General features: G+C 47.2%; 3 protein-coding genes across 3 annotated transcripts; 1 reads left to right on the top strand and 2 right to left on the bottom strand.

Moving 5' to 3' along the window:
- The first annotated feature begins 200 nt into the window (after nucleotides 1-200).
- On the top strand, nucleotides 201-1,218 carry SPPG_00144 (uncharacterized protein). The gene has a single exon (XM_016748476.1). It carries the CDS (start codon nucleotides 413-415, stop codon nucleotides 725-727), a length of 315 nt encoding a protein of 104 aa, XP_016612453.1. The 5' UTR covers nucleotides 201-412; the 3' UTR covers nucleotides 728-1,218.
- On the bottom strand, nucleotides 1,149-1,722 carry SPPG_00143 (uncharacterized protein; the record flags this gene model as incomplete). Its single annotated transcript, XM_016748475.1, has 1 exon — nucleotides 1,149-1,722. Exon 1 carries the CDS (start codon nucleotides 1,710-1,712, stop codon nucleotides 1,149-1,151), a length of 564 nt encoding a protein of 187 aa, XP_016612452.1. The 5' UTR covers nucleotides 1,713-1,722.
- A 15-nt stretch (nucleotides 1,723-1,737) lies between these two features.
- SPPG_08820 (STE/STE20/YSK protein kinase) lies at nucleotides 1,738-9,574 on the bottom strand (the record flags this gene model as incomplete). Its single annotated transcript, XM_016756958.1, has 36 exons — nucleotides 1,738-2,019; nucleotides 2,084-2,363; nucleotides 2,436-2,578; nucleotides 2,649-2,856; nucleotides 2,930-4,339; nucleotides 4,417-4,450; nucleotides 4,540-4,673; nucleotides 4,735-4,842; nucleotides 4,905-4,985; nucleotides 5,048-5,095; nucleotides 5,159-5,268; nucleotides 5,335-5,443; nucleotides 5,508-5,540; nucleotides 5,602-5,695; nucleotides 5,766-5,849; nucleotides 5,916-5,989; nucleotides 6,055-6,175; nucleotides 6,285-6,394; nucleotides 6,482-6,545; nucleotides 6,608-6,630; nucleotides 6,723-6,746; nucleotides 6,994-7,246; nucleotides 7,310-7,637; nucleotides 7,699-7,752; nucleotides 7,811-8,036; nucleotides 8,094-8,238; nucleotides 8,298-8,346; nucleotides 8,407-8,446; nucleotides 8,509-8,574; nucleotides 8,629-8,683; nucleotides 8,741-8,862; nucleotides 8,917-8,958; nucleotides 9,026-9,154; nucleotides 9,230-9,281; nucleotides 9,352-9,462; nucleotides 9,528-9,574. The coding sequence occupies 36 exons, from the start codon at nucleotides 9,572-9,574 to the stop codon at nucleotides 1,892-1,894; spliced, it is 5,139 nt and encodes a 1,712-aa protein (XP_016612451.1). The 3' UTR covers nucleotides 1,738-1,891.
- Nucleotides 9,575-10,483: the final 909 nt, after the last annotated feature.

Here is a 10,483-nt window from a genome sequence, read left to right as displayed (position 1 = left end):
AACCATAAGCACGTGGGTCGGACATTTCGGACAAGTTGATGTGACGAATAAATTTCAATCTGCCTGTTCAAGAATGTTCGACCATGGCATGGCGTTGATTTACCACAGGATGATGCTTGTCGAACATTTGCTTGGTTGAACAGGGTGGGAGCAGAGAGCACTGCATGGGGTGATGATGCTGCGGCTGGTTTTATGGTAAGGCATGCGACGATTGGCAAGTGACCAACGTACATGCAGAATGCTCAGTGTGACTGTGCCTTTGATAAACGTGACTGTATCGCGCAGCTGTAAGGTTACGTCGAGTAGACTCTTCAGGTCATCCCGTCGTCCAGGGCTCTTCCTTCCTTGCAAGACAAAACATGACAAAACGCTCTTGCGTAGATACCCATTGATTTGACAGTCGATATTCCAAATGCAGACCATTGAAGAGCCTAAATCTGCTTTGGCTCGTTCGAAAACTCGCTCCGAGCTACCCAACAGTGTACGATGGCAGATTATCGGCGCTCACAAGATGGGGGCTAGCTCTCGTCGCATCAGTCAGGAATTTGGTATTTCCAAGAGTACCATCTTGGCAACCATCCAGAGGTACAAAGAGACAGGAACTGCCGCTCCAAAAAAGCGAATTGGCCGCCCAAAGAAATCGGCATGCTCTGTTCCTGAAGCGTCAGTCGACCCGGCGCTTGTGGAGAAGGCAATAAACGTTGAAGGTGTAGGCTCAAACAAATGATGCAGAACACTAAATTGTACATAATTGAGTCTGGTACTCAAGTCCTCTACGGCGTCTATTTGGACGAGGGGAAGAGTGGTCTTTTTGTTCAGGTCGCTCTTGAAGGAGAGGAAGCAATTCATTTTTGGTTCTGGTCTTTCAGTACTCAAAAGTACGGCAGTAGTTATGGGAAACATTGCAACATGTAGCAAGAGTGTGAATTTCATTGTGAATACGCACAGACCACAGACTTGATTCCTTGTTGCGAGGTAGTCATCGTCCCATATGGTCTTTATCACAGCTCGCCGGTCGGTCGTGAAAGACAAGAGCTCTAGGTAATAGCAAGAATGGCAGGAAATGGACATGAACAAACTAAAGTGATGTATGCCATGTTACAAAATGCCAAACAGGACCTCATCTAAAGATTGCTACCCATCATACGTTACTCCTCGACGGGGCCGTGCGGCTCGACCTCATATATAGCAAACTTATTCCCTTCAGTATCCCTCAACCAGGCACAATATCCAATGATATCCTGCTCCCACCCAAACTTGAACTTTGGCCTCACAACGCTCCCATCCACCTTGACCGCCTCCTCGCATGCCTTTTCAATATTATCCACGTAAAAGTGAAGCATTGGCCCTTCCACGTCTTTGCCAGTGCCTTCGGCCCCTGCAATGGGTGCATCCACCTTCTTGAATGCTCCAAAAACAGGATGGAGGTGTTTCTTGTCTCGGTTGATCAAGAGGTAGTCCCATTCAGAATACTCTGGCGTCTTTTGGTACGACCAATCAAAGAGCAACTTGTAAAAAGCTTTGGCTCGAGAAACATGTTGACATGGGATCTCGAAATAGATGAGAGAGCCCGATAGCGGCGGAGGTCTGTCCCTCGAAGGAGCTGGGACGCCCAAAACGGGTGCGACGATATCCAGAGGTGGAAGTGGAGCGTCAGGATTTTTTTGGGGATCCAGCATGGCATCAAGTGGACTCTCGTCAGGCCGGCTCATGTTGCTGTGATGCGGAATACGTTTGCTGCTGATTGCTTATTTCACGAGGAGGAACGTATTGGGGAAAGGAAACAATGTACAGCAAACTATGTGTGTATTGGGCAATTATCGGTACGTAAAAAAAAGGCCATTCCCCCATCACGCCAATTCGAGTCTTTTTCCAACGGTCATCATCCATCTCATACTGGCTCAGGATTCAAAGACTCAATCCATCGATCCCTTGCTGCTACTGACGAGGCGGAGAAGTGATATGTCTTGCCCTTCTTCAACGTCACCGTAACACTAAACATGCTTGTTCCGCGATCACCTAGAAATGCATAGCATGAGATGCACAGCAAACGACGACAAAGTCCTCATCGCTCATTTCTAACCATCTTTCCCAGCAATTACATCCGCCTTGACAAAATCCCTCAACTGCAGTGTCCGATATTGCAATGTGGGTTTAGGAAGCTTCACATTTTTGCTCGGATTTAACAAGAACGCCAAATCCACAGGTTCATGAGCGTCCTTTAAAACTTTTGTCACAATGAAAACATCTTTGAGGAGATATAGTCGAACGGGTTTGCGGGAGGTTACGGAGCCGTTGGAGTTTATCTTGACCTTGTCAACTGTCTCCTCAATAAGGATATGCTGACCTCGTTTGAGAATGACCTTTGAACGGGGAATGCCATCATATGAAAATTAACAAAAATATTGACAACGAATAAGCGACACTAGACATACTGCAGGTGGGATGTTGGCTATATGCACCAACATTGAGATCAGATTTTCCCAATTATCCTGTGCTGCCGCCATGTCAGCGGACAACTTTGAAATGTAGCTAACTGTCGTCAAGAATTCTTGCACTTGGCCTGCTTCCGCAAGTTCTATTGCAAAGCTGACAGTCAGTAAAAATCTCGATTAGACCCATATCGGCTAGCCATATCGGATGTGAACCTTCATATAGCATGACGCATTGAGTCAACCGTCCAAAAGGTGCCTTCATCAACTCGTACAGAGACCGTCCGCCGCATTGCTTATCGAGCTGTGCATGCGTCGCAAAGTCTCGGAATTTGGAGCTCTCACGCAAGCACTTTTGAATTTCCCACATTGCAGCGCAGAAATTGTCAGCGTATTGCGTGTACAGCTGTTGAAGCGTTGGGGTCTGTACAGCACAGGTGAAGAAGGTTAAACCAGGTGCCCTCGTTTTTTACTGATATTCACAAAATTGAACTGACCAAAGCATCCAGGGCTTTCATCAAATACTCGACCACATTGCCCGCATTGGCCATCTCCATAGCCCCTTTCACCTCATTCTGCCACTGCACACTAAATAAATGCAGTGGACTCAAGTTTGCAAAAATCGTCTTTATCTGATCTTCCTTCAAGACCTGACTTTTGCCCTTTGGTGGGGCAATCAACGGTCGCACATAGACCTCCATAATGGATTGGAGAGTCTCCATGTAACGCAATTCAGTACAATACAACTCATCGAGAACTCCGAGGAATCCAAGAGTGCGCTCTTGTGAATCAAACGAGAGCGCATGTTGCAAAGACGTTGGAACGATCTTTTTGAATGTATCTGACAAATCTACTTCACGTAGATCGGATATGGTAGAGATTGGTCGACCGCCTGGCTTCAATTTGGGAGGCTCGGTGCTCAATCGAGGTGGTTGAATAGGAGCATTAAACGAGGAAGTAGATGCTGAGCGGTCTCGGCCGGGCATGACCCCTTCGGACGCCCCACCGTCGGGTAGTTGTCCACGTACAGCGGGTTGAGGTCCCAGCCGGTGACCTCCCTGTGGTTGGACAGGACCTGGGGGCGCAGAGATACGTCGATTTTGAGCTACAGTGGATTGAAGGGGCGATGGATGCATTCGGGGACCTGCCGACGAGGGCCTTTGAATCAGTGCAGGGGGTTCAATGGGTACAAAGGTGGAAGCCGGCCGGTATGATGACTCTGCATACGATATTCTCGGTGAGGCACTAGGAGATGGGGCACTGCTCATGTATGGTGCTGGGGAAGGTGGTGATGGCGTGTAATAAACAAACGCAGAGTCTTGTGGTGATGGACTTGGGGACCGTGAGACCATTGGAGGGCCAGGAGGGCCAGGAGGGACAACAAGCAATGGCATGTTGGGTGCGTACCCTACGGGCTGGACCGGCCTCGGATGGGGTTGGTATTCAAGCGGCAGAGGAGGTGCCGAGGGTTCTAGTGAAGACGCTGAGGATTTCTGAAATTTTGGAGGCTGGATTGGTACCGGCAATGCTATTCCACCCGGAGGACCACCACCTGGTTCCCTCAGATTGGACCGTGAGGCCCCACCTCCCGGGGTCATCGGTCGTCCCCGTCCAGCATCTACAGTATCTGATCTTGGTCTCCCCATGTCCGTAGTTACCGGGCGTAATCGGTGTTGCGCAGCCTCAATGACTGCCATAGAGACCCCTGGGACACCTCGCATATTGACGCCCATAGCTCGTCCTAGCGGCACGTTCTTCCCCATCATTGCACCGTCCGATACCCGCGTCGCTGATCTCTTCCCGTACGTTGCGGTTGGATCAATATGGGCGAGATCCGCGCGGATTGACGCTCTAGCGGCTGCCGAGACCTGTGGACCGACTGGTGACGATGGTTTTGGACTCTGGAACTTGAGGCGTCAAGTGAACGGAATTAGTTGGTTCCGTATACTTGACTGGGAACTTTGGCATACTTTCAATAAATTACCTTGTTATACTGCTGCCACCAATCATCGCCACGGCTACCCAACCGACGCAAAGGAAAAAGAACAACAAAAGCTATTATCATACCACTCCAACATCGCATACTTGACACAGCATACTGTCTTACGTGACCGTCTTGGCTGCAATTCCAGCAAGTTCCTTCCGTTTCCTCCAATAGTTTTCAAGATTATCTCTCAAAACGACCTTATCTCGTTCTTTCTGTGTGAAAGGGTGGGAGAGAAGGTCCCGGGCTGATGGGCGCTACACATATTTCGCTATTGAGCACGCGGGCCATAAGAAAAGGTACCAATTGATACCTTACCTCTGCAGACTGTTTGGTCAAGCATTTGCTAACAAAGTCACGAAACTCGGGAGAAAACTGTGATCCTTTCAGTATGGGGGCATCCTCGGAAACAGTTGCATATAACACCTGCAACAAAGTCGACGTTTGCATATGGAATGGGAAACGGACCTTTCAATACGCAAACTTACGTCCATCGGATGTAGATGTGATCGAGGTGGGGCGCCGGTTGCTAGTTCAATCGCCAGAATTCCTACACTCCATATGTCGACCTGGAGAAAACATTTGTGAGGTTTGTATCATGTTCGATTACCTGATTTCAGCCAGAACCAACCTTAACTCCATATTCCTCGCCTCTGATAATCTCTGGCGCCATATAGAGCTACCGATACAAAATCAAAAATAATGCTATGATAAAAAAAATTGCCTATTTGACAAAACTCACCGGAGTTCCAACGAAAGTAGACCTCGACGTACTATTCGGCGCAATCTGCCCAGCAACCCCAAAATCCGCGAGCTTTAACGAGCCGCTATTGTCAAATAGTATATTTTCAGCTGTATCAAATAAGTGCTGTAAGTGGCCGTTGTCAGAAAATCGCCAAAGCGAGCCATTGAAACGACCTTTGATATCTCGGTGTATCCGTTTCTCTGAATGCATGTAATCCAATCCTTTCAGAACCTCACGAAGAATGTATGAACATTGCTCCTCTGATAGCTTTGCAAACTTGATCTGTTTGACACAACGTCAATGAGATGATCTGTCAGTTCCATTGCAAGTATTGTAAGGCACTTACCAATTCTGCAGCGGTTCCTCCGCCCAAGTATTCCTAATAGCTATCTTGTCAATTTTATGATAATGCGAAATAGGGCAAGTACAACTGGACCTACCATTGCGATATAAAGCTTGCTATGCCAAAGCCAGGATCCGAAATACCGCGCAAGATGTGGCGAAAAGCACTTGGCTTGAAAGTCCACTTCATACCTATATCCCAACATCCAATAGTTGAGCAAAGCAGGTTATCTTAAAAGATCGTGGTGTCAAAAGATATTACAGCAGATCCTCCAAGTCATCCTGTGTTTGTTCCAGATCGATTATCTTTAAGGCGACGAACCGTTGCGGATCCTGCTTTGAGACGCTATAAAAAACGAATCATCAGCCTCGCTTCCTAAAAAAAAATGGTGCTTTGGATATCCCAACGTACGATTTGTAAATCTCCCCAAATGACCCTTCACCCACTTTCTCCACCAAAGTATAGAGGAGCATAGGATCCGACACCTTTTTCCATAAGAGTCAGATCTCATCCAACGAGGTTGGGCACACACCAGAAGAAGAACCCATACTTCAGGTTTCACGATAACAGGATACCGACGAGACCGAACAGTTAGTCGAACCGAACTTAGATCGTCATCACTGCGAGGTTTGCCAAAGTAAAAGTCTCGTTCGTACAAGAGATTGATTCCCCTAATTTGATGGGATCATTAGCAAATGTCCAGTATTCGTAGCAGTTTTTCATTTCCTGTCCAATGCAACAAAGAAATCTCTTCCCAAAGGCAAGCACACACACACATACTTTTCAAACATCACAGCATCAATCTTTCCCAACTTTGACGTATCGAGATACTGGAACGAGGCATGCATCCGACTTGCGCCGATATCACCATGCCCCATATCCCTCATAAACTAGTGATTCGCATTCAAAAGAGAGAGGAGCAAAAAAAGTCAGCGCGGTGTCGCAAGTGACCTCGTGGTAGAAAGCTCACTCCGAACCTCTCTAAAGTCATCCTCTGTCCAGTATCCATCTCCATCCCGGTCGTATTTTGCAATGACTTGTCTAAGATACTAGCATTGTCAGCGAGGAGACTTTCCAATGAACAATGTCGTTCGATCTCTTACCGGGTCTTTTCAGATACCTGACTCTGTTGTGATTTGTGAGATTACCAGGGAGTGTCAGAGACGAGGGAAAGCAGCTTGATTCACAAAGAGAGCGAAGGAGCCATGGATCACTTACCATCTTGGCTATCTCACAGCCAAACTGAGAACGTTAGCGTTCCGACCTCGCAACAAAACGTTGGACTTGGAATGCTTATTCACCGTAGAGGACAAAAATCACATGCGGATCTAAATTTGGGGATCAACACAGGGTATGGATCCTTAACAAAGACATGAAATGCTCCGAAAGTGCTCTTTATTCAGGGGTCAGATTTGCCTCCTTGCCAAACACACCATCTAGAAATCTCATGCCGTTGACAGAGCCCACCCGTGGCAGCAGTAAAACCAACCCAAGCCAACGGACTACCGCAAATCTCAATCAAATCTATGTCTTTTACTGTCAATATTCTCTCAAAATCTGTTCCTACATCCTCAGCTGCATCACTCCTATCGGTTAGAAGCACCTGTAAAGACTTTTCAGATGGCATCCATATAATCTGACAATGGTAGTTGGTCCCATTGTTAAATGGCGGTAGACGGGTAGCAAGACCTTTGGAATAATCATGGTGTGCACTGTTCGGTAAATTTCCTCGTGTTTGCACACTATACTGAATCGATGAGGAATTGCAAGCATCCACTATATAGCGTTGTGCATGTCGAACATACCTGATGTGATTCCCATTCGGGTCGCCGCGATTACCATTGGCATACGTGTCGAATTCAACGGCAACTGAATGAGGAATCCCTTCATAACCCAACCCAGAACCGCCGACATTGGAAGCGCCACAAGCACTCGAGGCATGCGACTGAATGACAAAAGCAAACCCATCACCACAGCCCTCCGCCGAACGTCCATCCTTGTTTGAAATGCGAAAGGTAAAGTCAACGATGCAAGGCGCTCCGAGATCGATTTTCTTTGATGCAAAGACACTGCCAATCTTGTCTGGCTGAGCTGGAGTAAGCTCAACCAATTGACCTGTTTTCTTCGCCGCTCCTGTTTGCCATAATGGCGATCAGGAGTCGCACCATGCCGACACAGGTTGATTTTTCCTTACCTGACAATACAAAATCAGCAGATGTATCCCCCAGCTTGAAGACAACATTCTCCCCTATTGTCATTTGTTAAGAAATGATCATATATAAAGTCTCCAACAGATCTGAAGATACCTTGCTGTGGTTTGACAGTGCTCTGATTTCCGCCACTCCCTAATTCTCCTCTTGCCGCACGCCATTCAAGTGAACCTGATTGTCGCGGAACCAGCTCCTCTGAATGTGCTGATCGTTGGAAATTGGTTTTCAACTGGCTTTGTTCCGTCTTATCACGTTCCTCCAGCTCTGCCCGAACACTTGGAGGTAAATCGGCTCTTTTCCGGGCTGTCATGTCGCGAATCGTCTAATTCGAAATATGATGGTCAAAAAGGCTCGCCGAAATTCCTCGTCCCATGATTACCTTCTCCAGCCAGTCTTCGCTAACCATAGTTCGCCGTGTCTGCACCTCCCCAAAGTTGCGCGTATATCTGTGAATTACATCCACCACTTCATGGCTGCCAAAGGCAAAGATGTAGTTCAGCTTCTTTCCCCAGCCCGCTTCATATCTGCCAACACCATTAATCATGAAAAACCACAAGATAGCCGCGACAGAAGAGTAACTTACACCAAAGGTTGATCATAGGATTGCTCTCCTTCACATGAATCGCAGTTTACTGCAAAGTAGTTTGAGCAATGTCATCCCCCCTTGAGTCTTAAGCAATACTAATACCGACTCCAGCGGTTCTCCCTTTCATTATATATCTCTGTCCAGACCTGGCGGCCGATATTAATGCATAAGGTTCATAATACACGGTACCTTGAAACCGTGAACTTACATGATCCGTAAAATCCAGAATGTACCGCGTCTCAAATCCCATGGCTTTGGCAAAAAGACAGAACACCTAGTTATGCAAGTCATTATCAGGGCCTTGTACATACGGTGCGAAATGCCTTACATTCGCCCACTCGCCACAACGGCCACGTCTGGTCTCACATAACTTCACTGGGTCACTTCACAAACGTCAGAGTGTGTGAAGCACGATAAAGAGCACACTGCCAGATTCGTACTTGTAGCGTGGAAAGCGGGTATGCCGGCGGCAAGACGTGCATACATAAAGTTCTACCCGACCTCCGCCATGTCGGAGCTCTGCATCGGTAGGCGCGGCTCCCCCGACACTCGTTGTAGGACTCTATAAGACACATTTAGAGCATGTAGAGGAACCTCGTTCAGCAATTAACATTACCTTGCAGTAATCGCACGGTGGTTCGTTCACCCAAACAAAATACTGGATCGAGCTTGTCAATCCATAGCATATCCAATTGGCCACAGATTAAGCTGACCGATGCACCCACCTCATTCTTGAACCATTTTAAGAGTGCTTTCACAAGATGATCATGGAAATCGCTTTCAGGATTTGCATCTACCAATTTGTGTGCTTCCTCGTGTAATCGGTCGATTGGTATCTCATTCCGAGCTATATCCTATTGAGACGTGAATGCCCAGTGTCAGCAACTGAAGGATATACGTTGCCATGGTTGGCTAATATGTATATCAACCTGGAGTTCAATATCATCATATTTCATGACATGTCTGGCTGTAGACTGCAGGCTGTCATATTGTTAGATATGGTGATGAACTGTTGATAACAGGACAGCGGACACTCTAGTCATGCGCTTACCGTTCGAGCATGTCACGTTGACCGGCTACAAAGTTGGCCGGATGTACCGTGCTTGCTGCAGCAGCATTCGCTTGTCCTCTCGCTGCTCGTGCTCTCCGCCAGGTGAGGTAGCTGTTTCACATGACTTAGCGAATGTGGTGACCAGGACGAACGATAAAGGTTCATTCATTTTTTACTTTGCTGCCACCGCGTCTGCGAGTCTCCGGGCTTCCGCAATGTCCATGTCTTTGGTTAAGATTCTCCGCGGTGTCTGAGAGATAGATAGAAAGAAGGAAGGAGCTCAGATGGAAACTTGCTGATTGAGCAAGTCCGGTAGATATGTATATAAGTGATAAATGCAACAAAGCAATTCGGTGACGACACTGTAAAAGGTCACCGAACCAGAAATGTGTAAGGCAAGTGATGCGGAAAGGGCACTCAATACAATGAGACGGCTCCCTCGACATACATATTAATCTCCAATGAAGGCTCGTTCCCTCTACATACGTACTGGGTTTCTAATGAAGGCTTGCACGATCATTACATCTCGTCGCAGTGGAGAGTTGAATTTGTAGGATTTGGATGACGTAATCAACCTTACCACGGTTCCGATCCACTTGTCTCCCATCCAATCGCCAGGTCAAGGTGGATCTACTTGTACGGTCGAAAGCCAGAGACGATGAAAGGACAATCTGCGTTTGAGATGATCATATTGGATATATATACTAGATGTGGAATTGCTGCAGATTGCTGCATTTGCACCGTTTAGCGAAAGTCGGGCATCATCAATAAACAGTGTCTTGTTGCTCCCGCAGGGTATGTCCAATGACAAGCCGGACACACCCAGCTAATAGGCTTGGCTACCAGAGCAACTACTGTAGCAAGACCCGCAGTAGATATCCAGCACGCTAGGAGCCAGAAATTGGGATAAAACACCTTTCAACCATGCCCAAAAAATTATGCCTCTTGAGCAAGTAGCTGACGCACGATTGGTGCTTAGAAGAACCGTTTTGTTCCCATCTCAAAGTTACTTGAATACATAGTTGTACCGTATCGGTCAGTTGTTACGAGCCGTTTATGCTGAACATGCCGAAAGGAACATATCGTGCTCCGCTCGTATCCAATAAACATCATATACCTTACCGACAATGTT

Source organism: Spizellomyces punctatus (assembly GCF_000182565.1).
Source record: "Spizellomyces punctatus DAOM BR117 chromosome Unknown supercont1.1, whole genome shotgun sequence".
Lineage (NCBI taxonomy): Eukaryota > Fungi > Chytridiomycota > Chytridiomycetes > Spizellomycetales > Spizellomycetaceae > Spizellomyces > Spizellomyces punctatus.
Note: the sequence above shows the minus strand (reverse complement) of the source record. Positions and strands in the feature narration are given on the sequence as shown.

Excerpts from the sequence above, each read along its gene's own strand:
- SPPG_00144 (XM_016748476.1), top strand. The coding sequence starts at position 413 with ATGCAGACCATTGAAGAGCCTAAATCTGCTTTGGCTCGTTCGAAAACT.